The 25,959-nt window shown below is 36.8% G+C and overlaps 2 protein-coding genes across 5 annotated transcripts in view; one reads left to right on the forward strand and one right to left on the reverse strand.

The window, feature by feature from the left end:
• CSPP1 (centrosome and spindle pole associated protein 1) overlaps positions 1–25,959 on the forward strand; it is a 266,222-nt gene that overhangs the window by 72,148 nt on the left and 168,115 nt on the right. The window contains exon 1 of one of the 3 annotated variants that reach the window (XM_027570366.2): positions 24,595–24,707. The exons of the other annotated variants lie outside the window; for them this stretch is intronic. Coding sequence (XP_027426167.2) covers positions 24,700–24,707 — 8 coding nt within the window. The 5' untranslated portion in view covers positions 24,595–24,699. Of the gene's footprint in view, positions 1–24,594; positions 24,708–25,959 lie in introns of those variants that run through there. 3 annotated transcript variants of the gene reach the window in all.
• COPS5 (COP9 signalosome subunit 5) lies at positions 7,831–24,719 on the reverse strand. Of its 2 annotated transcripts, none has more exons than XM_027570884.1 (8): positions 24,254–24,719; positions 21,798–22,032; positions 20,721–20,849; positions 20,379–20,444; positions 19,768–19,853; positions 14,821–14,932; positions 9,993–10,141; positions 7,831–8,070 (listed from the first exon to the last, which is right to left on the reverse strand). In XM_027570884.1, the coding sequence occupies exons 1-8, from the start codon at positions 24,394–24,396 to the stop codon at positions 7,986–7,988; spliced, it is 1,005 nt and encodes a 334-aa protein (XP_027426685.1). In that variant the 5' UTR covers positions 24,397–24,719; the 3' UTR covers positions 7,831–7,985. The 2 variants fall into 2 exon arrangements, with proteins under 2 accessions (XP_027426685.1, XP_027426760.1); XM_027570959.1 differs by having other exon boundaries at positions 24,246–24,371.

Raw genomic sequence — 25,959 nt, forward strand, 5'->3', positions numbered from 1 at the left:
GCTGAAAATCATTAAAGTCACATATCATACAGTTAATATATCTTATATTAAAATATTTTCTGAAAAGTATTTTTGTAAACATTGCCACTGGTGGTCTTATTTAAATAATGTTCTATATTTCTGAAACATCTACTGTCTTTAGAGTCTAACACTTTAGTTTGAGTCTATTAGAAAGCATTTCTAAGAAAGGGATTTAACAATTTTAGAATAAATTTAGGTTTCAGGAACAGTTCATTGCTTATGTTTTAGGAATTTTATTTTTATTTTAAAATTTTATTTGTTTATTTATTTATTTATTTATTTATTTATTTATTTATTTATTTTAAGAGAGAGAGAGAGAGAACAAGCAAGCAGGGGAGCAGGGAGAGAGAGAATCCCAAGCAGGCTCTATGCCCAGCACAAAGCCAGATGTAGGGCTTGATCCCCGCCCCGGAGTTAGCCTACTCCAGACTCCATCCCATGACCCCAAGATCATGACCTGAGCTGAAAACAAGAGTCGGAGGCTTAATGGACTGGGCCATTCAGGCACCCCATGTTTTAAGGAATTAAAAAAAATTGTCTTTTGAATAAGGGGTGGGGAACCTCTGTTTTCTAATATAGATCCAAGACTTTGCTGAAGTTGATCAAGCCAATTACAAATTCAGCAAAAATTTAATTAGTTGGTGATGACTGAGGCCAATAGTGAAACTCAGCAATGTAACATACTCTATTCTCATGTCTTTCACAAAATTTGTTAAAATCAGTGAAAACATATATCTGTATACCTTATTTAGTTGCTTATTATTATTATTATTATTGGGGGCTCCTGTCTGCTTTTTTTGAGGGGAGGGCAGTCAGCTTACTTGAAAAGAACATATCTCCTTAATGCTTGTTTTGGAAAATGGCTGGTGCTTTTTTGCTAGTGTGTGGCCCTTTCCATATTTGTGCAGTAGTGACTCTTCATTGAAGAAAAAATTTTTTTTGCACTTTTTTAAAAAAAATTTTATTTATTTATTTGACAGAGAGATAGCACAAGTAGGCAGAGGGAGCAGCAGAGGGAGAGGGAGAAGCAGGCTCTCTGCTGAGCAGGGAGCCAGATGTGGGACTCTATCCCAGGACGTTGGGATCATGACCCGAGCCAAAGGCAGACGCTCAACCGACTGAGCCACACACACGCCCCTGCACTTTTGTTTTAAATCTGCTGAGAAGTTTGGGAAAAGATACTCATTTTATAATGACTGCACAGTCAACAAAAGTCAGTTTCCCATACAAAGACATGAACACATTTAGTCTTATCATTCTAAAAACAAATATTGTTAATGTTTGTTAAAAACAAATTGAAATGTCCATTGCATTTATTTCTTCATTGAACAAATATTCACCAAGTACCCAATGTGCCATTGTTCAAGCTGCGGAGGATACAGAAGTTAGTTAGACCAAGTCCCCAGGCCTATGGAGCTTACATTCTAGTAAGGGGAGACAGAGAGTGAAAAAGTAAATAAATCAATGACCAAGATAATTTCAGATTGTGGTATAGTCTGTGAAGGAAATAGAGTGAAACTGGGGTGTAGAAGTGGGGAGGAAGGAGGGAAGGGGAGAGGTGTTTCCTTGAGAGGATTCGGCAAGGCCTTTCTGCAGAGGCAGAATTGGAGCTGAGATTTGAAGAATGAAGAGCCTAACCAGCCAGGCCTGAGAGCCTGAGAGGAAGTGTTCCAGGTCCAGGAAGCAGCCAGTTTGAGGGCTTGGGGTTGGGGTGGGGGGGAGAATTGGATGAGCATAAGGACCCAGGGGACATTGTGGCTGGATCCTATTCAGGACAGAGAATGGATTGAAAGAAAAACAGGAACCAGATCAGCCCTTAAGCCACAGTGAGAAATTTGGATTTTGACATAAAGCAACATTTAACCCCCCGTAAGGCAGAATGTAAAATTTCCCTTTGTTATTAGGAAAAACTAACTTTATTATATTTAAGAGTTTGAAGGAGAGAACAGTTGCCACTTTATTATAAGCTAAAATTCAAAGTCTTGATTGAAATGTAATGTTTTGGGGCACCTGGGTGGCTCAATCATTTAAGCTTCCAACTCTTGGTTTTGGCTCAGGTCATGATCTCAGGGTCCTGAGATAGAATGCCCCCCACCCCCTTGGGCTGGGCTGGGAGCTCAGTGGGGAGTCTGCTTGAAATCCTCTCTCTCCCTCTCCTCCCTCTGCCCCTCCCACCTTTGTGCGTGCCTGCTCTTTCCCTCTAAAATAAAAAAATCTTTAAAAAATGTAATGTTCTTGTAATGTGATATTAATATGATATAGTATTATCAAAGATGCTCTTAGAAATCTGGTAGCAAGAGCCTGAAAATGAGAAAATATAATTTCTACTTGTGCTCCAAATTCTCATATTTAATATAGCTTTTGTTTCAGTTTTGCTATTTACTGAAATAGGTAAAGCACTTGTTAATAGCCTATTTTTAGATCTGGGGATAACTATAAGTTCATAGTATTGATGTCTGTCTAAATAAATTACCCTTTCAATAGTTAATAGTTCCTTAGTTTTAAGTGATGTAGTATTTTACCTTAAATATTAAGACTATTTAGAATGTTCAAAAATAATCTCCCTTAAAAAGTGGTGTTCATGTATAATTCTCACATCAGTGATCTATCAAGTTAACTTTTCTGAGTCTATAGAACACTTCAGATGGTTGTTATTATTCAACCATGGTTATGTCCTCATAAGATCATAAATTAATTTCTTACTTAGCCTAATTTGTTACTTTATTTAAGCCCCAAATCTTGAGATAATAGTCTCAAGTATACTGGAAACACATGCAAGAAATGATAGATGGATTACATAGGAGTTGAAGTAAAAGATTAAAGCTAAACACATATGGTTTTAAAGGATTTATTTAATATCATAAATACAGTACAGATAATAAATACAAATATATTTAGTACAAATAATAAAGTGAATATGAGGATGGGGTATGAAGTAGCAAATTCTAGGAAAAAAAATGGAACCATTTAAATCAGACATTTAGGGGCGCCTGGGTGGCTCAGTCGTTAAGCGTCTGCCTTTGGCTCAGGTCATGATCTCAGGGTCCTGGGATCAAGCCCTGCATCGGGCTACCTGCTCAGTGGGAAGCCTGCTTCTCCCTCTCCCACTCCTCCTGCTTGTGTTCCCTCTCTTGCTGTGTCTCTCTCTGTCAAATAAATAAATAAAATCTTAAAAAAAAAATCAAACATTTGGAGATGAGCTTTTACCAACTAGTTTTTCAGGAATATAGTTTAAAGTAATAACTATTAATAAACATATTCACAGTTATGTGAAAGATATTTACAGTTCTCTGTAATCTAACATAAAGGTCACAGCTCTATTCTGGACAATATACTTCTTTATGCATTGCCTCTTAGGTTATGAAAAGTACAACTGTAGTTCATCAAAATGTGCCCCAAGGCACAATACCATTTTACTCATTCATTAGAAAGTTTAGCATAATTGCTTAGTATAATCCAAAGAAAATATGAGTACAGACATCAGGGACTCTCCAATTTGTTAGGCAATTGTTCCATAATTTTTGGCACCAAGATAATCCACATGTTGAAAAAGCAATTAATCATTGGTGCTAGTTATCAAGCTATGATTTTAGCCATTTCCTCCAAAATTTGACCCCAAATGACAGAGTTCCTTATTTTATTTTTGTAATATTCTGACTTCTGAGATCAAAAGTTTAAATATGCCAGTTTGGTTATAGTTGACTTGAACTTTGTGTTCCTAGTTTTCTAAAGTAAGTGGATCATAACTTTGTATTTACAAAGATAGATGTTATTTCTTCCACTAATATTTGGATAAAAGGTTTAGAAACCTTTAGAAACTTACAGACTGATTACCTCAGAAGAAGTTAATTGAAATCCTTAAACTAGCATTTTTGCCCCAAGAAGGTATTTATTTGCTCTTGGAACTTGTGTCAAAAACAGGACAAAACAAGAGAACACACAATTAGATTTTCAATTTTCTAACAAATATTTTGCAAACACAATTACATAGATACATCAGTTATTAAACAGTGAATGAAATAAATACCTCATAATTTGAACGTAATCATCTTTTACTTATTTTATTTCATAAGGATGAGTAAAAATAAGAGTTGTCACTTTGTGTAGTATATTTTCCTATCCTCAAAAACAAACAAAAAAACATAAAAACATTGAGCCAAACATCCCCTGCTCTCACATTGCTCACTGATGTATGTCTTTGGTATTTATAGTTAAAACAATCCAGAAATATAGAAAGAAACCTTGGAAATTCAACAGTCTTGTTCAGTTCAGTTTTTTCAGCTACATGTGGATACAGTGCAGACTTAGCAATATAAATGAACTCCTCTCTGCACGCATGACTTATGCATCTGTACCTCATCACTCATAGAACGGTTTTTGGAAACTCTGAACCTCTGCAATATGCAGCAGCCCAACTCCCAGTTTCTGTGATTCATTGTATAGTTACTTATGCTATTGCTCTTCTGTGTTTATTTGCAATATAGCTGCACTGTTGGGCAGTTTATTATTATATTGTGCAATGCAGTGATTTTTCAAAATCCTGAATACCAGGTAGTCATACTAATTTTTGACAACAATCTTCAGACTTGATCCCTCAAATGGAGGACATGATGTTTGGTCTCAGAGCTTATTTTCCCAATTCAGAAACAAATGGAGCACAAACGGTTTTTCTTCCCATTGGTTCTTTGTTCTTGGTAGTAGTGCTGATTTCAAAATAACAACTTGTATGGTGTTTTATTGTTAGTCAATAAATAAAACTGCAGAATGAAGTACTCAGTTCATAACTGGACAGTGTAACCAACAAATTGTAGTAATGCATAAATTCTCAATAATATACATAGAAAGTACTGTTGAATTGTTTGTAACAAAGACCTTGAGATACTAAAACAATCTAGAAAATTTGGAAAACGCTTGCTTCTGGGATCTTTCTGTATGTACCCTTAAAGGGTCCCAATCCCCATTCCATATGCACTGACTCCTTTATCTCTGTTTCAGCCTGTGCTTCTGGCTCCAGTCTTATTATTTGGACACTGGGATTAAGTTTTTGATGACAAGTGACATTTCCTGTATATTATCACCAAAGAGCTTGGAGAAATTATTTCTGAAAAAACATTGAAACTGAACAAAAAACACACTTTACTTAGAAAATGCTCTTTTCAGCTCCTAAGTAGCTCAAAAGTGTAAGATAATACTTTGCGGGAAAAGACAACCCCAGTTCACAACTTAGTTTCTGAATGATGGCTGCAATTGAACCCTGATTTCCTAAAAGCTCATTAATATAAATTGGAGCACTTATATCAAAAGTGGTCATGACAATACAATTTAAAGATATACTTTAAAAATATTTGTAAAGGATCTTGCTTTTTAATAAAGCAGGTACATTTACAACAAAATGCAAATGCTCCTTCCTGAGTCATTTTTGCCTGGGCTGCACCACTGAGTACAGGGAACGTTATTGGTTGCCTCTGTAGTATCTTTTTAATCTTAGTGTGTAGTAGTTATGCATTTTGGGGATTATTGACCCCATTCCTACCTCCAGGCATGGCCCTTAATTGATCTAAACTAGTCCCTATGTATAATCTCAGAGGTGGGCTCATTCATAATCCATTAGACCAGTGTGAAGTTTGAACCTTCCTCTGACAGCTCTTTACCCCTAACTGGATGGTGTGGTGTGCAGCCAGTTTGGGGGAATACAGCTTTAGATTTAGGCCAACATGTGGAGGGCAGAGCTGAGAACCGTGACAGGAAGCTTAATCCAGCTGTGCCTAAACCAAATATGATTCTGGACTCTGGAGTGAGGTGAGCCAACAAATTTTTGTTCTTTAAGCAACTGTTGCTGTGTGTATATGTGTGTTACCTCCAATCAATGCATCATTACCAAAATGTGGAGACTTCTCAAAACGAGTCCAATGAAGTTAGGACTGAAACGCTTTCTTTTCCTAGTAATTCTGTTGTTATCATAGGCATTTTCCATCACACCAAAGTGTCTTAAATTGTTTAGGTAATGAATGTCAAATTAAATGTGGATAATTGTATTTAAGTCTTAGAATGAAAACTGCTAGTATATTTTCATGGTGACTCCAATGGCTCCTTACTCTTTCATGTCAAAAACTTTAACCCCTCAATCCTGTATGTGAATGAAACCTGTATGTGCTGAAAAGACTATGGCAGTAAATAGATTTTGGCTGCTCATAGGGGGGCAGTCATTTTTTTTTAAAGGGTATAAAAATGGAGGTAAGTTTGAACCATCTGAAATTGGGGGTGCCTACTTTTATTTAAATAGTTACAAAATGAGGGGCTCCTGGCTGGCTTAGTTGGTAAAGCATGATTCTTGATCTCAGGGACATGAGTTCAAGCCCCACATTGGGTGTAGATGTTACTTAAAAAAAAAAAATTTAAAAGTTTACAAAACGAGACCAAAATGCTAATATATTGTCGACTGTCGAAGAATGTATTTGGATACTAATGTTAATGGGCTTCCTCATCTTACCGAAGACTACCTCATTGCTAAATCTAATGGAAAACTTTTAGGCTTTGTTTTCCTTGACCTCTTGGCAGCATGTCAAGTCACTGGTAAATTACTTCTTAAAGTTTCTTCTCTGCTCCTGTGGTCTCTTCCTCTGCCAATTTTTGTATTTGATGTTTCCATGATTTGTCTTGTCTTTTCACTATTTTCTACAAGTCATTTCATTTGCTTTCAGCCAGCCCTCACCCCCAGATCTCTTAAGAGTGCTCTTAGAAACATCACTTTCTGCTGTTTAAAACTCTTTTAACTCCGCAGGCGCTTGGGTGGCTCAGTTGGTTAAGCGACTGCCTTCAGCTCAGGTCATGATCCTGGAGTCCCGAGATCAAGTCCCGCATCGGGCTCCCTGCTCAGTGGGGAGTCTGCTTCTCCCTCTGACCTTCCCCCCTCTCATGTGCTCTCTCTCTCTCATTCTCTCTCTCAAATAAATAAATAAAATCTTTAAAAAAACCCAAAACCCTTAACTCCGCATTGCCGTTAGGATAAAGTCCACAGTGCCTCTGCAGGATCTTCCCTCATCTTACCTATTAAAGTCATCTTTTGCTACTTCTCATGTCCAACTGGACGCTCTCAGGTCTAACTGAGTATCAGTTCTTGAAGGTACTAGGTTCATGCTCTCTACCTCTGGCCTTCTCCGTGTTGCCGTACTCTCTGCTTATAAACTTGCATTCCCATTATGCTTTTCTGGCTAGTCCTCCTATCTTTCAGATTTCAGCTTTATGTCAGGTCACTCTTTCAGGAAGCCTACCTGGGTAACTCCTCCCTGGGGCAAATGTTCCTCCTGAGTTTCCCAGCACACTATTTCTCCCTTCATACTAGTATACATAGGTTCTTGTTAACTTAGCTTTAGCCTCCATGGTAGGTTCTGTGAGGACAGGAAGTGGCCTTGTCTATCTTGTTCAGAATATCTGCAAAGTAAAATTTGGCCTATTCAGTAAAGGTACTTGGTAAATATTTGAATGACTAGATAACCTATGTTAGGCTCTGTCTTAAGTTATTTAATTTTCAAGAAAATAACTTAAGGTGTGACATGGTTAACATTTCATAAGAACATAAAAACGTTACGTTAAATTATATTTTTACTAGTGGACTACTAAAGAAGGTATAGGCGAATTGAAAAGTGGCTCTGATAATCAGTATGGCAAGTGAAGTGCTGAAATTCTTCGATTTAGATTTAAATTTAAAAAATAAAGGTTCCAATAAATATTTCTTTCTCTAATATTCTAGAACATTAAAGGATCCTAGAAAAATAATGTAACTGCTCCCACAAAATAACAAAAGAACAATTTCATTTTAAAGAGTTTTATTATACAATGTTAATATTCAGGACACTTCAGAGCACCTTATACTTCTAATCAGGTATTTGGTAACTGGTTTTAAAGTGTTACTTGAGTATTTTTCTCATACTGGCTTTCAGTCAAAAGTACTACTTAGTGATAGTTTAAGAGATGTTAATTTGATTAAACAGTTTATCCTTAATAACCTGAGACATCAATCCATGGATAGCTTCTATGGTAGTTTTACAGCTGTAAAGAAAAAACACATCACAAAATGTCATAAGAACTGAAGACTGTTTTGAACATGCAAGTTCCCTCCCCCCATTTCCATTCTTATACCCCCAATAATGATTTTAAGTTCTATTCATACTCTACAAACCACAATTTACAGTTTACTCTTGTAATTTTTAGCCTTCTGCATGTCTTTTAACCATTTCATTACAGTTGATCCTTGAACAATGTGGGAGTTAAGGGTACCAAATCTTCCACACAGTTGAAAATTCACATATAACTTTTGACTCCCCCAAAACTTAACTACTTATTGTCTAGTGTTAATGGGAAGCTTAACAATAACATAAACAATTGATTAAAACGTATTTTGTATATTACATTATACAGTGTATTCTTACAACATACTAAGCTAGAGAGAAGAAAACCTACATTTACATTACTGTACTGTATTTATAGGAAAAAACCCCACATATAAGCGGACCCATGCAGTTCAAACCCACATTGTTCAAGAGTCAACAAAACTTACTAGAACCTTCACAAGAGCAGTATAAAATTTGATATAATTCATAACAATTATCAATAGTTTTGGGAAAAGTTCTATTCTGGAAGGTGACTGAAATAGTATATAATTCATCATTATAGACTGATTCTGACCTTACATTAAAATCTTACTTATTACTTAGAATTATTAAAAAAGATTTTAAAGAATCCTGTGCTTTTTCCTGAAATAATCACAAACAACCTTCAAGCAAAAGTCAAAGTCAGTGGGTAAAGGACTTAGATTTTAGAACTGATAAAAAATAAAAAGCAAAAAACAATAAAACCCCATAATATTTAAAAGAGATACAATTCTTATAAAGTTACCCAAAAAAGGAAAATTCTCTACTTGTGTAGTACTAATTTTGTCCTTCCTACTTTTCTTCTTATATAATTGGAGACATTACCATTGTGAAATTTTTGCTTGCTATGAAACTGAGGTGTAGATGTAGATAAAATTATAAATCACAAATGATACAAAGATAGATGAGCAAAAACATACACTCAGTGCAGGTACCAAAAATGAGACCTAATATTGAAGAAAGATTTAATTTTATCCAGGCCACTAGCTCTATACTTTCTAAAAACTCATGGAACAGAGTAAGATAATTTAACCCAAGATGGCTTCTGCTCCTAACACACTTTACCTTCCCTTCTCCCTTTTCTTTCCTATTGACCAGTCTGGTTTTTCTTAAGATGGATACCAAGGTATCAGTTTATATAGATGTCAACATAATTTTCCCTTACTCTCTGCCCCGAATTATCACATTAAAGTTCAAACTTTTGTGAAAGTACATGCTATTTAGGTAGTCTTCCCAATACTCTATGCATGTGAAGGGCCACCTGATTATTTCATAAGTTATCAGAGAATACATTCCAAGTTTGTTTCTAACAAATTCTTGGTAGTGAAATTTGGGATACTAAATTACTGTATTAAGGATAATTTCAGAAGAATAACTTAAGAGAGATGCAATCATTTTTGTGATATTTAGGGGTTTAAAACTTCATAGAAATGTGAAGTTTGATAAATTTAAGAAATCTTAACATAACCCCTCAAAAGATGATTAAGTTAGAATAGATTTGGATGTTCTTTTGCAGAAGTTTTTTTTTTTAAAGATCCAGTGATGGATTGGTTTTCTTTAGTACACTTTCTAGCTAGATCTAGAAAAGATGACTGGGAGTTTTTCATTACATTACCTAGATCTTTAAGCTTTTAATGTTTAACCTAAATTTTCTAAGCTAAAATTTGCATTTGACAACTCTTAAAGGTCCCAAGAAATTAATATTCAGGTACCATTCTAAGTTGTAAGTAAGTTGAAACATAAGGAATTTAAATCCTATTATAATGTGCAAATTTGGAAACAAAAAGAACTAGTTAGGGGTAGGAATAGATTTGCTCTTACCTGTCTCTTGTAGCTTTGGCAAGTTTGTCTTCTGACTTTCTGTCATGTGTTTCTAAACCCAACATGAAACTCCCTCGTCCCAGCTGGGCTTCTGACTGTTCTAATTTTTCAGACAAATCAAAGACCTGACCAGTGGTATAGTCTGCATTCTGTAGGGAAAATGGTATTGTGTCAGTGTGTGTGTGTGTATATATATTTTTTAATGTAAATTTTTTTCTATTTAGAACATTTCATTTACAAAGAATTCCACCATGAAATATAAGTGTGATAGTAACTGAAGTAAGAAATCAAATTTACTTGTAAAAACTGACTCCAAAGTTCAAGCAGTTCAAGTGTAGAGTTTTCCCCCCTTTATAATTTCTAGATTAAATTTGGAATTCTTCTTTTTGACTCATTAAATCTAATACTTGTTATTATGAGAGGCTTTGAAGTACACAGTCCTGAGTCTCAGTTTTGGCTCTGCTGCAGATTAGCTGGGAGGCCTTGGGAAAACTCCCTTACTTTTCTGTGCCTTTAAGTCATCTTCTGAAAATGGGGGAGAGGACAATGATAATTTCTACATTAAGGCTATTATGAAGACTAAATTAAATAATGTATATTGAGTAATGTATATAAAGCTCTTAGGACTGTCCATAGCACCTGGTAAAGCCTTAATAATTGTTAGCTAATTTTATTATTTGTTCTTGTTGAAATTTCAGCATTTAATACTAACATTTGTTGGGGCACCTGGTTGGCTCAGTTGGTTAGGCGACTGCCTTTGGCTCAGGTCATGATCCTGGAGTCCCGGGATCAAGTCCTGCATTGGGCTCCCTGCTCAGTGGGGAGTCTGCTTCTCCCTCTGCCTCTACCCCTTCTTGTGCTCTCTCTCACTCTCTCTGCTCCCTGTCTCTCTCTCTCTCTCAAATAAATAAATAAAATCTTAAAAAAAAAAATAAAAAAGAACACTTCCCGACCCCGCAAAAAAAAAAAACCCAAAAATAAATAAAAATAACATTTTTCTTAGGTTTTCTGATTATAAAGTTAATAGTTAACTGCAGACAATTTGGAAAACGTAGAGCAAAATAAAGAGGAAAGGAAACACCTATAATCCCTCCACTTAGCTATAACCACAGTTATATTTTAGAGTATTGCTATATGCTTGCACACACACCTATATTTGTTAAGCTGTAATACTACATATACTATTTGTCCCTTAATATTTCATACTTTTTAAAAAGAAAAACTTTAACAGTTACATATGTACACTTAAGCATTAAACACCTAAGCATTTTTATGGGTTATCTTTTTTAAAATGTTGTATGCTAAAATACAAAACAACTTTTCACTAAGATGAGTTATGAAATATATGTTCCATTTCTTTCCTTTATCTTCAAAAGAAGAGAGTGAAGATTAAACAAATGACTTGGCAACAATTAGTACATTACTCTATTTACTCAATGTGTAAGACAGTGTACCTGTTCAATCACCAAACATGAAAAGTTATTTGCTGTCATCATACTTACTACAGAGGGCCCTTTATAATGCTACCAGCTCTTCCAATGATTTTATAAACTGATAGTATTTTTAAAAAAAATATTTATTTTGAGAGAGAGTGTGCACAGGTGAGGGGGGGAGAGGCACAGGCAGAAGGAGAGAGAGAAGCAGACTCCCGGCTGAGCAGGGAGCCCGATGTGGGACTCAATCCCAGGACTGTGGGATCATGATCTGAGCCAAAGGCAGATGCTTAACCAACTGAGCCACCCAGGTGCCCTAAAATGTTAATATATATATATTTTTTTGATTAAAAAATTTTTTTTAAGATTTTATTTATTTATTTGACAGACACAGCGAGAGAGAGAGCACAAGCAGGGGGAGTGGGAGAGGGAGAAGCAGGCTTCCTGCCGAGCAGGGAGCCTGATGGAGGGCTTGATTCCAGGACCCGGGGATCATGACCTGAGCCGAAGGCAGATGCCCAACGACTGAGCCACCCAGGCGCTCCCAAAATGATATTTTTTAAAGATGCAATTATATTCACTTTGTCTGGATCTAAATGGTTTAGGACACCAAGACATTTTCCCCTCTACAGTTCTGAAGAAAAGCTTAAGGTTTGTAGACCACTTCACATTTGGAAGATTTAGCTCAAGCCATAAAAATGTAAGATAGCAGGAACAGTTATACTATTAAAATGAAATAAAATGACATCAATTACATTTTAAACACACAGAGGATGAAGAGGGAACTAATTTCTTAAATCAGAAAACTTTTTTCTGGTAGCTTTTAGGTTATATGCTTTAGCTGGAGAAAGAGTTGTGTTGAACATACATTTATAGATTTTTTCTTTTCTTTTTTTAAGATTTATTTCGTTTATTTGAGAGAGGGAGCATGAGAGTGGAAAGGGGCAGAAAGAGAGGAGATGCAGACTCCCTGCTGAGCAGGGAGCCCAATGAGGGGCTCAATCCCAGGACCCCGGGATCGTGACCCAAGCCGAAAGCAGATGCTTAACCTACTGAGCCACTCAGGAGTCTTATAATTTTTTTCTTAAAATGCTACAATGTACCATATATACAACCACAAAAAAGAAGAAAATATAATTTAACCTTTTCTTGATTATTAATGTCCTCAATATATGCAATGCTGGAATATAGGGAGAGCCATAGGCTGAGTAGGTAGAGCTGTTTGCCTTTACACAAAGGTTCAGACTGCTCTGGTCTTAGTGTTTTCTCCCTCTGCCATCATGTGTCACTTCTGGTTCTCATTAGTGTACTTGCCTCTAAGGAAACAACTCATACAAAGCATTTAGCAGTATATGGCACAAAGGAAGCACTTAATAAATGTTTGCTATAATGATCGCTTTCCTTCCTTCTAATTTGCTACTTCTGACTGTTGAGGTTACAAAATAACAGAAAGGCTGCCAGAACTCTATTTAAAATCACAGAAAGGACTGCCTGGGTGGCTCAGTCAGTGAAGTGTCCAACTTTTGGTTTCAGCTTGGGTCATGATCTCAGGGTTGTGGGACTGAGCCCTCTGTTGGGCTCTGAGCTCAGCACGGAGTCCGCTTGGGATTTTCTCTCTCTCCCTCTGCCCCTGCTCAGGCTCTCTCTCTAAATAAAATCTTTAAATTAAAAAAACCAATAAAATCATAGAAAATATGCTCTATGAACAAACAAATGAACCAAACAAAAAATAATGACTTACTGAGGCTTTATTATATGCCAGGCACTTTGTTAGCTGATTTATATAAAGAATTTCATTTCATTCTCATGGTACTTAATGATGTAGGTACTATTATCACTAAACTCAAGAAAAGGCTCAGTCTCATTAAATAACTTTCTGAAGGTCACACACAGCTAGTAAAGTTCCAGAGTTGTTTTTGAACTGAGTTTATCTTATACCAAATTTTGTGGTTCTAACCATTATGCTATTCTGTACTATGTGAGGTGGCCTACTTTAAAAAAGAAGAAAAAAACACAACTGTTCCTGACTAAGCTCTAGATAGAAGCCTGTAAAATAAATATCCTTCTAAGTATGTTAGGTTTTAATGATATATTAGAAAAAATTCAGTAATTTATTTTATCTTATTTTTTGCTGCCCAGCATCTGCTACTTTAAGTTAATGATACTCTGATTTCCTTCTGGGGACAGCCCTTCCTAATTCTTAGTCCATGTGCTCCAGAGTTTTTTCTACCCCAGCCCTGCAGTGAAGTACTTGCCCTGATACAGCTACTCATGGTGTTCATTCCCTTGGCCTACAGCTGGTTTAAGGATGGGCATGCAACCTAAACAAAGCTCAGACACAGTGAGGTTTTGCCTGGAGTTATGCGTATGTGTATCTTGATCTTCTCTTTTGAATGTGAAAATGGGAGGATAGGAGGCCTGAAGTTAATGCTGCAATCTTGTTTTCTTTTCTTTTCTTTCTTTTTTTTTAAAGATTTTATTTATTTATTTGACAGAGAGAGACACAGGGAGAGAGGGAACACAAGCAGGGGGAGTGGGAGAGGGAGAAGCAGGCTTTCCGCTGAGCAGGGAGCCCGATGTGGGGTTCGATCCCAGGACCTCGGGACCATGACCTGAGCCGAAGGCAGATGCTCAACCAGCTAAGCCGCCCAGGCGCCCCTGCCATCTTTTCTTTTCCTCCCCCGACCCCCCCTTTTTAAAAAAGATTTATTTATTTTAGAGAGAGCATAAGCGGGAGGGGTAGAGGGAGATAGAATCCCAATCAGACTGCGCTGAGTGCAGAGCCCGACACTGGGCTCAATCTCATGACTCTGAGATCAGGACCTGAGCCAAAACCGAGTAGGACGCTTAAAGGCAGATGCCACCCAGGTGCCCCTGCCATCTTGTTTTCACATGAAGCCCAAAACTGAAGGGAACTGATACGAAATCAAAGCTGAGACAGAAAGACCAAGACCTCATAATATTGTTTCACTGCAAACTTGCTATGCTTGAAGTAAGCCCTACTCCTGGACTTCGTAGCTTAAAAGATTCTCTTTTTTGTTTAGGCCAGTTTGGTTGGGTCTCCTGTCACCTGTAACTGGGGTCCTACCTGAGACACCTGACACAACAAAAAACTGTATTTTTCTCTCTGTAAGTCTCTTTAAGGCAGGGGCAGATTTCACCCTTATCTGGCCACTTGTATTTGTCACTTGGACTTGGTCTCAGTGGTACATGACATACATCTTGGCTTGGCCTAGTATCCCAATTCAGCTCTGGTCATGTGCAGAATCTGAGCCCAGCCCTGGTGTCTTGGCCAAGTCAGGTATAGCCTTTCCATGAAAAAGAGTTTCAGATATTAAACAACTTATGTAGTTTAGATAAAATTCAAATGCATCCCTTGGGAATACAGTACTTACAGTAAGCAAACTAGAGGAACTCAGCGTATTCACCCAGTATTTATTCCACAAAAGCTCAAGCAATTTGCGATCCAATGAGGATTTGAAATATGAGACTTCTAAGGCATAATATCTATAAAACAAAAGGACAAATTTAGTAAGTTAAAAAAAATTCAAACATATCATATACAAGTTATGGCCAAATTTAAGTGAATTACATTTTATATCCAAATAGTTATGTTTTAGTTTTTAGTCCAATAGAACAATAGGTAACCATGGTTTCCTTACTCTTCAGAGATGTGTTTCAAATCTTCTGTTAACTAAACTTTCTTGTGTTATATTTCTTCCCACTGTAGAGCCCAGAAATTCCCCACAGCTTATCAACAACCAGTTAGAACTTCTGAATGACATATGTTTATCCATGTTATCGAATTCATAAATTCTAGCCAATGGCACATAAACTTAATGAACTGCTTCTCTCGGGTCAATGACAGTTTTTGATAGGCTTTTAAAAATACTGAAAATGACATGTGGATTTCCCATTTCTCCCTTTCTAATCCCCTAATTAGCGCCTATTGCTTTTTTGGAAAGAAAACCTTAAAATAGAATCCTTAGAGTGCCTAAAAAAAATACTGCTTCTAAAAGTGCCTAATTTGTAATCAGTGAGGTGCAAGAAATATTTGGTTAAATGTACGAAAAACATGTATTTTTGAAGTAAAAAACATTTGAATACCTCCCTAGGTTCTGTACATCAGTAGATACGAAGAAACACAAGGGACTATTTTACCTTAAGGAGCTTATTACTATTTTTAGGGGAGATGTGGTATGAAGCCACAAAAAATTAAATATAATGGTATATACTGAATAACAGTATGTGATGCTATAGTGAATATATAAAATTAATCATCACCAATTAAATGTTAGAGATAGTGAATACTCTCAGTGTAGACAGAATTGCCTGAGAAGCCCCAGGGAGAAGGCAGGCCTGACAGTAACCCTTACATGAGTCTATGGTGTGTTTACGCAGACAGCAAGGAGGGCATTAGGCAGGGAGCACTGACTCATAAACAGGAAAGTCATGAAAGGAATAGTAAGTAAATCACTTTGTCTGGACAGTTAAGCAAAAGCAGAATAATTATGTGAGGGGAACCTAGAAGGCTTTGTTGGGGTCTATTTGGTGGAAGACATTACATGAAAGGTTATGAAATTTAAACTTCATGGGTGGGGGGATGGATTATATAGATGATAGGGATTAAGGAGTGCACTTGTGATGAGTACCAGGTGTTGTATAGAAATGCTGAATCACTATATTATACATCCAAAACAAATACTACACTGTATGTTAACTAATAAAACTTAATAAAAACTTAAAAAAAGAAATTTAAACTTTATCTTCTAGGTAGTGGGGCCTCATGGAAGATGTCTGAGCAGAGCAATGATAGGGCCAAAGAGGTGTTTGAAGAAAGCTGGCTTGTGATAGGATGTGTTTCAGAGGAACTGTAGGCAGGGAGACCACAAGGGATACAACTGCAGTGCAGCAGATGCGAAGAAAGGCTCAGACGCAGGTTAGTGGTGCAAAACATAAAGACATGTGGACACAATAAGAAATGCTTGTTGATTCAATTCAGGAGTGAGTAAAGAAATAAAAAAGAATAAGAATTTAAGGACATTAGAATTAAGTGAAGATCTTTTCAAAATTAAGATACCTATGCAGATCTGAAGATGGGTAGGACATGGCTAATGAAATGTGGAAGTGGAACAGTGTATTTCTTGGATGCCTATTATGTCCTGGGTGCTTTACATACATTCTCATTTAGTCTTTCCTATAACCATATGCAGAAAGCATTTATTATTCCCAGTCTATAGACAACCGTTCAGAAAGAAAAGACTTTACTCAAAGCCACATAGCTAGTAAGTGGCAGAGAAAGGGTATGAAAAGTTGTATCTATTATCAAAAACCTCACAGTTTTATTTTTACATGTAGACTGTAGACATTTAAGAGAGTATTTAAGAAGTGAGGTCCCAGGAGTAAGGGAATTAGGTATGGGGAGGGGATGAGGGGCTCAAGTAGAAAGGTCAGCTTTAGAAAGAAGGGGGTTGTATCTCTGATACTTGAGGAAAAAAGAGATGAGAGGATGAATATAGCAATAGATATTTGGATTTATAAAGGATGGAAAATAAGGGAACTCAAATGAAGTTCTAGAATAGAGTTTATGTTTTAAAATTTATGGATCACCTTAATGTAATTACTGTTTTAATTCCATAGGTTGATGTAATGAAATTTTTTGTCTAACATGTAGTGATTAGCTGCAAATCTCAGTAGCAGAGTTGAAAACAAGAAGAACATTCAAAATTACTTGTGGAGCTAAATCCTCATCTTCTGTACAGGAAGTCAATAATAGATACTGCCTAGAACTGAAAATCAAGAAGTAGCACTATCAGCACGTTGTTTGAAGAGATGTGGTAAATACTTACAGGAATAACTATAATAGTTTAAGTGACTGCCTCTGAGGGGATAGATGGGAAAGGGAATGGTACAAAATTGTTGTTTTTCATAAGTTTCATTGAACCATTTTACTCTTTAAACCATGTTCCTGCATAACACTGACAACATACAAGCTAACTTAAAAAAAAACAACACTTTGTATCCTCTTTTCAAAGGTTCTTCAATGTTAAGAACATTTAATAGCTACATTATATTCTATGTTTTAAACAGACTTTGGGTGTACAATATGATATGGGATTTAAGGTAGGAAAGAAAAAAGACCAATATAAACTGCACATAATACTTCATCACCAAATAATTTAGGAAATGGATCTATAAGCAGCCAGCCCCAAACCCCTGCTCTTTCAACCTGGCACTATATTTCATTAAAGATTTTAAACAAAAATAAATTAAGCCCCTTATTTGCCTTAGGAAAGAGTTTATTCTCTCTTATTTAGGAATTGATCCTAAGAGAACATCTTTGAATAGCCAAGCAATTCCAGATTCAAAATTCTAGGCTCTAGCATGTAGATAGCTAGAAAGTGGCTATTCTTCTCTGATGGGCTCGTATTTCAGTAAAATAGGAAATGCAGGTTTGTTTGGATACAGAAAGCATAGACTGCCTCAGTCTTTTTTCTTTCAAAAGCTGCTGTTGGTAGTGAAAAAAGTAGTGTAGGTATTAAAGGTATAAGCTTTTTCTACCGCTATAAACTCAATATAAATGAAAAAAAAATTGACTATTTCTCTGAGAAAGTATCACAGCAAAGGTGTTTCCAGGCTTAGGAGCAATTCTCTCAAACTGGAATGGTTTAAATTTTTTTCTTTTTGCTAAAAATTTTTTTCCAATAGGGTAAATTATGTGATTTAATCCCAAGGCTCTAACTGAAAATAAAAAAGAATCTTTTTTTTCCCCCCCAGAAGTATGTCAGGGATGACTGATCTATTTTAAAACTCAATTTTAGAAATTCTAGAATTTTCTAAGAATTTCTGAACAGAAGAATAATAGCATAGCAGCACATGGGTAGTCAAGGTAGTCCTAGAAGTTTGGATAGGAGGTATGGAGAAAAGGGGACTCTAGATAATCATTTAGGTAACTTTTTTTGGTGGGGGTGGATGCCTACCCTTCTATGTGCCATGTCTGATTTAAAATGTTAGGATACAGCAGTGAATTAAGTCTACTGTCATGAAGTTTACATTCTAATGGGATCAATAACAAGGAAAGAGAAACATATCAGATGGCGGTAAGTGATAAGAAAAATAAAGTAGGGAAACTGAAACACAGGGTACTGACTGGAAAGTGTTATATTAGGGTGACCAGTGAACATTCTCTCTGTTAAGGTGACCCTTAAACAACTACTCCATGACTGAAGTAGTTAGTGAGCCACGTGGAAATAAGGAACTATTTTCCCAGCAGAGGGAATAGCAAATGCAAAGGCCCCGAGGCAGAAAGCTGCCTGGCACATCTGACAACCATAAGGACACCACTATGGCTGGACTGGAGAGAGCAAAGGTTTAGTGATAGGAGATGAGCTCAGAGATAGTAAGGGTCAGATCACATAGGGCTGTGTAGTCCATCATGAGGACTATGGATCTTATTTTTGGTGATACAGGAAATCATTCTGGAGAAGGAGGAATATGATCTAACTTACATTTTAACAGAATCAATTTGGCTGACAAAAGAACTTTAAAGGGGTGAATGGAAGAAGCTGGAAGACTAGTTAGAAGGCTAGTGCTTTGGTTCAGGCTCCAGAATGTGGTGGGTGGGTCAACGTGACGTGGCAAGATATAGTCAGAAGGAGAAAACTGTTTTCATTGGCTTCTTTAATACTTTTTAAAACTTGAGATGTAATTCATATACCTCAACATTCACTGTTTTAAAGAAGTATATAATTCACTGGTTTTAGTATGGCTTCTTTAAAATTTGGAGTGAAAATGTTTAGGCTGAAGTTTTACTAAATGGGACTTGAGAAGTGCCTGGGTGGCTCATTCGGTTGAGTGGCTTCCTTCAGCTCAGGTCATGATCTCGGGGTCCTGGGACAGAGCCCTGTGTTAGGCTCCCTGCTGGTGGGGGGGGGGGTCTGCTTCTCCCTCTGCCCCTCCCCCCTGCTCTTGCGCTCTCTTAAATAAATCAATGAATGAATGAATGAATGAATGAAAGAAACTTGGGTACTTTGAGAGCTTGCAGACATGCTTGTGTCAGGCTGGCCCTGAATACAACTTCTTTCAATTGTTAATTTCATTAATGGGCTAAGTACCCTGTACTTTGATAATATTCATAGTTGTGTGAAAGGCAAATAACAGGTTAAAACAATTATTAATAAAAAATTCAAACATTATCTTAAATTTTATATTCTTACTACAATTTTAAAAGAGATTATGAAATGCATTTCATCTGAAACTTTATTCTCATCTGTAAAATTAGGGGCTTGGACTAAGGTTTCTTATGATGATTGTGGTATGAGATACACTTTAAAATTACTTACTGTTTGCAATGTACACCAAAGTCTTCTATTTTATTAAGTGGGATAGTCTGGTACTCAGAAGGTCCTTCATCAGGGGGTTTGTAGCCCTCAACAAAAATGAAAATAGAAGATTAAAAAACACACACACACACTCAGAAAAAACATACTTTCTATGCAGCTTTCCATTTATAGAAACATTAATTCTGGGGAGCCACATATTGAACTTAAATATTCCAGTAAAAAAAGTATATTGCTCATACTCTCCCTCAACCCCATTTGATGGCTGATGGTTGGATCTGGTTTATAAATTCATTTTTCTTGTCCTTAGGGGATGTACATGTATGCTAATATCTATTTCAGATTGCAGGAAGGAAACAGATGTATTTAGCTTGTTGTCTAGTACCTGTCAGAATGCCATGGGCACACAGATACTTATTAACAAATGAAAACTGCTTTCTTAGTAATATATAGCACAAATGTATTGTCTTTTGTTAAAGACAATTTGTGTTGGTTGACTGCTATTTTGTAAATATTATCAAATTGTTTTAGGACAAAACAAGATATTAACCATAACATGACTTTAAAAATAAATCTTTTAAAAAATTATAAGGGCTTTGAATTTTAAAAATTACCTTTGGATATGTCCTAAAGGCTCCAAGATTCACTTTTCCTGCAGATATTGTTCTTGTTGGGTCAATCTACAAGAAAGATATATTTACAGTCTGCTGGTTATAAAACTGTTATATACTTCCCATTTGTTTAAACGTTAAACTTAGAAATACATATGTATAAGAGTATGCATGCATGCACACAAACACTATTGAATAAAATAACCAAATAGGAAAAAATAATTGGAAAAAAATAACCAAACCAAATTGTTTCTTTGATTGTTCTGCAGTTTTTCTTTCTCTGTATACCTGCTTTAATAAATCTTCACGAAGAATTTAATTAAGACTGGTTGCAAAAGTACTTACTACTACTGCTACGAATGGTTCCTGGAACTGCTGATTGAGCATCTGCGTACTAACATCAATCCCAGAAAGCCAGCAGCCATAGCCAGGATGGCTGTGATACCAGCCAATTGCATTTTCAAGGCGGCCAACCTAGCAAAGAAGGCAAAGAAGATTGAGGATTCTGTTTAATCTTAGAGACACTTGTCATTTGTCTGCTTATATAGCATTATGGTAAAATGAAAGCATGCAGAATAGTGGATAGCATATGCTGCTTTCAGGTTAAAAAAAGATTATTTTGAATAGGTAATACCCAAAGTATAATACCTAAAACTTCAGGCATAAAATTAACAAGATACAAGTACAGTAAGGTTATTCAGTCTGCTTCCTACTTGTTCCCCTCAACTATCCAGTTTCTCAGCCCAGATGTCAACCACTATAACCGCTGCTTATATACCGATCTTGCAGACATATTCTTTCCATATGTAGATTAAAAGAAACACACACAATGGCATACCACATACAGTGCTCTATACTCTGCTTTTTCAACTCAACACAATATTGTGGGGTTTGTTCCAAGTAGATAAAATATATAGATAACTACTTTTTATTTTTCTTAAAGGCTGGCTTGCAGTTCATTGTATGGATATACCATAATTTAATCAGTTTTATACTCAGGAACATTTAGGTTGTTTCCAAATTTTTGGTTTTAAACATACATCTGATACTGAGTGTGAGAATTAAAAAAATTTTTTATGAGATATGGATATATAACATTGTATTAGTCCAGGTGTACACCATAATGATTCAATATATGTATATATTGCAAAATGATCACCACAAGAAATGTAGTTAATATCCATCACCACACATTAGGTACAACTTTTTTTTCTTATGATGAAAACTTTTAAGATCTACTCTCTTCAGTATGAGAATTTATTAAAAAAAAAATCCATGCTAACCTTTTACATATTTTACATAAAGTTTTTGAAAATAAAGTATAAACTTTATGTAAAGAGGATAGTTTTAAGTTTAGAAACTCAAGAGTCACGATGAGACTCCAATTTAGAGTTACTGAACTTTAAGAAACAACATTTTTACCTGTTTGGCATTTTCTATATATGCAGCCATGTATTCATATGCAGCAGCCTGAGCATTTACTCGGGTTTCAGTGCCCTCTACAGGCAAAGCAAAACTGTCCATAATGATCATGGTTTCCCCATCCACCTTTCCCAGCATTAAGCCCATCACTTCCAAGTTGCCTCCTGATCTGGCATGCATCACCATTTTCAGTAGAGCCAATGCTGAGATTTTGCAGTACTTAAAGTAATGGTGACTACAAAACAAAAGCACAGTGTAATTAATTATATAAAACACAATTTCAAAGCCAGTTTTTGTAAAGATAACAAGTATTGAAGGAATTTATAGTGATGGGAAGGGGAGAAAGAATGTAGAATATGGGAAAGAAAAAGGAAGTAGAGTTCCTGCAGGGGATAGGAAATGATAAACATGTCAGGGTCCTGCAAAGTATTTCCTTTTAGGGGAAGGGAAAAGTATGAAATAATTTTTTAAATATGCTATTCAGGTAGATAGAAATTACATGACCAGTTCAATAGACTTTTTCTCAATTAATTTTGGAATCACCAAATCTGATTCTGACTCTACTTGGATGGTTGTGCCTAAAGATTTTCAGGCCTAACTTTCTCGCCTAATGGTTCCAAATGTGGAACCATCTGACATCCATCTGCTTAGATTTGAGTCTGCCATGCCATGCTAGCTGTAGCCTAGAGACAACCACTTCATGTCTGTGCCTTAGTTTCCTCATCTGTAAGTAGGAATATTTCACAGATTTGTTAGGAGGAAATAAAGTAAGTGAAATAATGTATATAAAATGCTTAGCATACTGCCTAACACATATTAAAACTTTGTAAGTGCTAGCTGTTAATTAGCCTTAGCCCATCTTTTATAGTACTCTCAAAGAACAGTGTGTTGTTTCTTTCTGTGCTATCAGCCTCAAAATTGAAAATGTGGCTCTAATATCTTTATTTCTGATCACTGTTTCAAAGTTTGTCATATGTAGATGTGATTAAACTACTCTTGAATAAAATTACATTTTCTGTCTCACTGATGCAGCCCAAGACAGCTAGGATTAATATAAGCAGAGCCACAAAAAAGCAAGCAGACAGTTTTCAAATATTTAGTAGGCTACAGCTACCTTAAATGCATAATCTGTTATAGAGGTAAGCAGACAAGCAGTTTTTAATAACGTGGTCAGTCAATGTCTCTGAGAAGCCCATACCCCCCCCTTTTTTTTCCCCTGAGAAGCCTTTTTAAGATGTCTGCCCACAGATTTAAATCACAACTGAAAAATATGGAGACCTGGTCTTGGGAGTCAAGACATGAATTAAAATCTTGGCTCCTTCATTTACTGGGAAAAAGGAAAAGAAAAGATAGTTATTGTGCTCCCAGTACATACATTGTAGGCCCTTTTTAATATATTATCTCATCTAATCTTTATGACATTACTAATAGGTAGGTCTTAATTCCTTTTTACAGATAAAAAGTGAAGATACATAAATTTCCTAGGGCCAGTCAACTAGTGACAGTTATGAGGTTGAACTTCAGTCTATTACTCACTTAAAAGTTCACTGCCTCAGTGTGATCATGAAATAAGTTACTTACATTTGCTTGTTTTCTTATTTGCAAAAAAGGAATGAAAACAGTACTGGGCTGTCATGTAGATTAAATAACATATGGGAATCCCTAGCTCAGTGCTCTGCCCATATTAAATAACTGATAAACAGCTGAATCTGAATACTGACTGAGAAAGATGAAGAATGGTTTTATGTTGACCACTGCTGTCCTTTCTACCTCCCCATTTGACAGACTCTTTTTACTCTATAGGGAACACAATCTGCTTTCAGGAAAGGGTAAATGCTGTGGGTAAAGAGTCCATGACTTGTCATTATTTCCAGAGACAGAGGGCTTTTGCTAAGGAGCAAAGAGCTTTAAACTCGGTTGATAAAATTCCTAGCTCGTGAGAACTGGTGGAGTAACGTTTTGGGAAACTGGGTGGAGCCTCGTTTCTGAAACACTTATCAGCAATCAACAATCGATTATAGGATATCTAAAAGATGGCTCGTAGTTATTTTAGAGACCTGGGCTGATTTAGTTTTTGAAGACAGGTGCAGTCTCCAGTCTGAGATAAGCTGAAGGTCCTAGCAAGGTGTAAATCGACAAGACTTAAGGCAGGGTGTGTAGCATATATATGACAATACAGATATTGAGAAATGAGAAATGAGAATCGCTTGTCCTTTTCCTCTTACATCCTCTGGAGGCAAATGGGTTAGCGACAGAAAGGGGAGTCGAAGCAAGCCCCAGGAGAGGGGTTTTGGCTCTACTTGTGGAGACAAAAGGACCAAAATTCCTCGGGCGCATATTCTTCTCCCTGCCCATGAAAACACAAACTCTCCACCCTCTGCACTCCCACTCCCCCTGGGTGTCCTAAAGTCCCGCCGCCCCTTCCCTCCCCTGCGTCTCGCCAGGGACCTCCTCACTCCTTAGTCCAGGGCTTCGCCGCCAGTATTTCTTGCTGCTGTTTCTTGTCGTATTTGTAGATTTCATCGATACTCTGGGCTTCCTGCATGTTGTTGGCCAATTCCCAGGTTTTCTGAGCCATACCACTCCCGGACGCCGCCATCGCCGAGGAATCGGAGAAGTTGTCGCCTCCACAACCAAGACGCAACTTTACCTCGCTAGGTTCTCGGGTGTGGGCTTCGGACCCTTCGCACCACAGGTGCAAACTCGTACTATTCTCTCGAGGCAGCCATGACACCTAGAACCGGAGGTGAAGTAGGTACAGACCATTCGGGGATGGCGGGAGCGCTTCCGGGATGACACGATATAAACAGCAGTTACATAATAGAGACAGAGGAATCTTCTTGTGGTTGAAATGGGAACATCTTATCGTAGAAAATTATGTGTGTGAATAAGGACAAACACGATGATTGGGTAAGAGAATGGTATAGCCTTCCGGACCGGAAGAAGGGCATGTTAACGTTATGCCAGAAACTGGAACTGGTCCTCTTTGTTCGTACTGCGCAGGCTCGGCCTCCGCCATGTTAAAAATGGGTAGATCTTTAGGCTGTGATGGGAAAGAAAACCCCTATTTTTATGTGGCTATAGATACGGTAAATAAAATGTTTGTTGAAAGCCTAAAAAATGAGGATGTTTGTGAGAAACTTGAGATATAAGTAGTTCTGGATGGTAGTTGAGACGAAGATAAACATGGTATCCTAGTTTACTTCCAGATGAGTCACTGCACATGCGTAAAATTCTGTGGCCTCTTGGTTTGGCAATACGCTTCTCTAGAGGGCAGGTCTCTGACATTCCAAGGAAGCTGTGGAAACTCGTGGGAGGCTACGATCGTGTCTTTTGTCGTGTTTGTAAAAATTAACATCTATATGAGCTAATTAGTGTTCGGAAATGACCAGTACCCGATTCTTACAATTAGTTTACGGTTTAATCTTCAGCATAATATGAGCTATTAGTGTTCTGAAATGACCAGTACCCAATTCTTACAATTAGTTTACGGTTTAACCTTCAGCATAGCTCTGTGAAACCTCTTCTTGTCCCCGAGGCCAAATTAATCTCAGCAACTTTTCTACCAACAGTTAGTGCAATGCTTAATTATTTCGCTTATTTGCTTGTTTTAGGTATTTTTCCTTCCCCTCCATTCCCCAGCTAGACTCTAAGCTCCAAAACCTAGGAACCAGTTCTGTGTTCCTTGTTTTATCCCTACATAGATGTTCAATTAACTTTTTCTTTTTCTTCTGCCTGGAGTCGAGGAAGGAGGGGAAGAATAGCATCACAGCTCACTTCTCCAACTTCATTTTTAATCACCCCGAAACTTAGGATATGTGGTCAGCATTGCCTAAATACTCTCCCCTGGTGGTTGTGTTGTCTTGTTTTGGCCTGGGAGCTCAAATTAATCTTTAAAAACACAGCTCAGTGATCTCTACCATAAAATCTTTCTTGACTTCCTCCGCTCTCCAGTGATGATTCCTTTCAGGTGTCTTTAAACGTCTGTAGGTGCTTCTATAACTGTTACATTGCATTGTAATAATGTATTTGTTTACTTGGAATTTTTTCTTTTCACTGTAATCTTTAGAGTTCAGGACACTGCTCTGAGTTATGTCCTCCACTTCTAGTACGGTGTATGGCAAAAAGTTAAAATAAAAACATTAGAATGATCGAACCCACA

This window comes from Zalophus californianus, chromosome 4, assembly GCF_009762305.2.
Source record: "Zalophus californianus isolate mZalCal1 chromosome 4, mZalCal1.pri.v2, whole genome shotgun sequence".
In the NCBI taxonomy this organism is placed as follows: Eukaryota; Metazoa; Chordata; class Mammalia; order Carnivora; family Otariidae; genus Zalophus; species Zalophus californianus.

Excerpts from the sequence above, each read along its gene's own strand:
- COPS5 (XM_027570884.1), bottom strand. The coding sequence starts at position 24,396 with ATGGCGGCGTCCGGGAGTGGTATGGCTCAGAAAACCTGGGAATTGGCC. Across the intron at positions 22,033-24,253 it reads GCGAAGCCCTGGACTAAGGA|TCACCATTACTTTAAGTACT; the intron begins GTGAGGAGGTCC and ends TTTGTTTTGTAG. Across the intron at positions 20,445-20,720 it reads AACCATTCGTAGCAGTAGTA|ATTGACCCAACAAGAACAAT; the intron begins GTAAGTACTTTT and ends TCTTTCTTGTAG.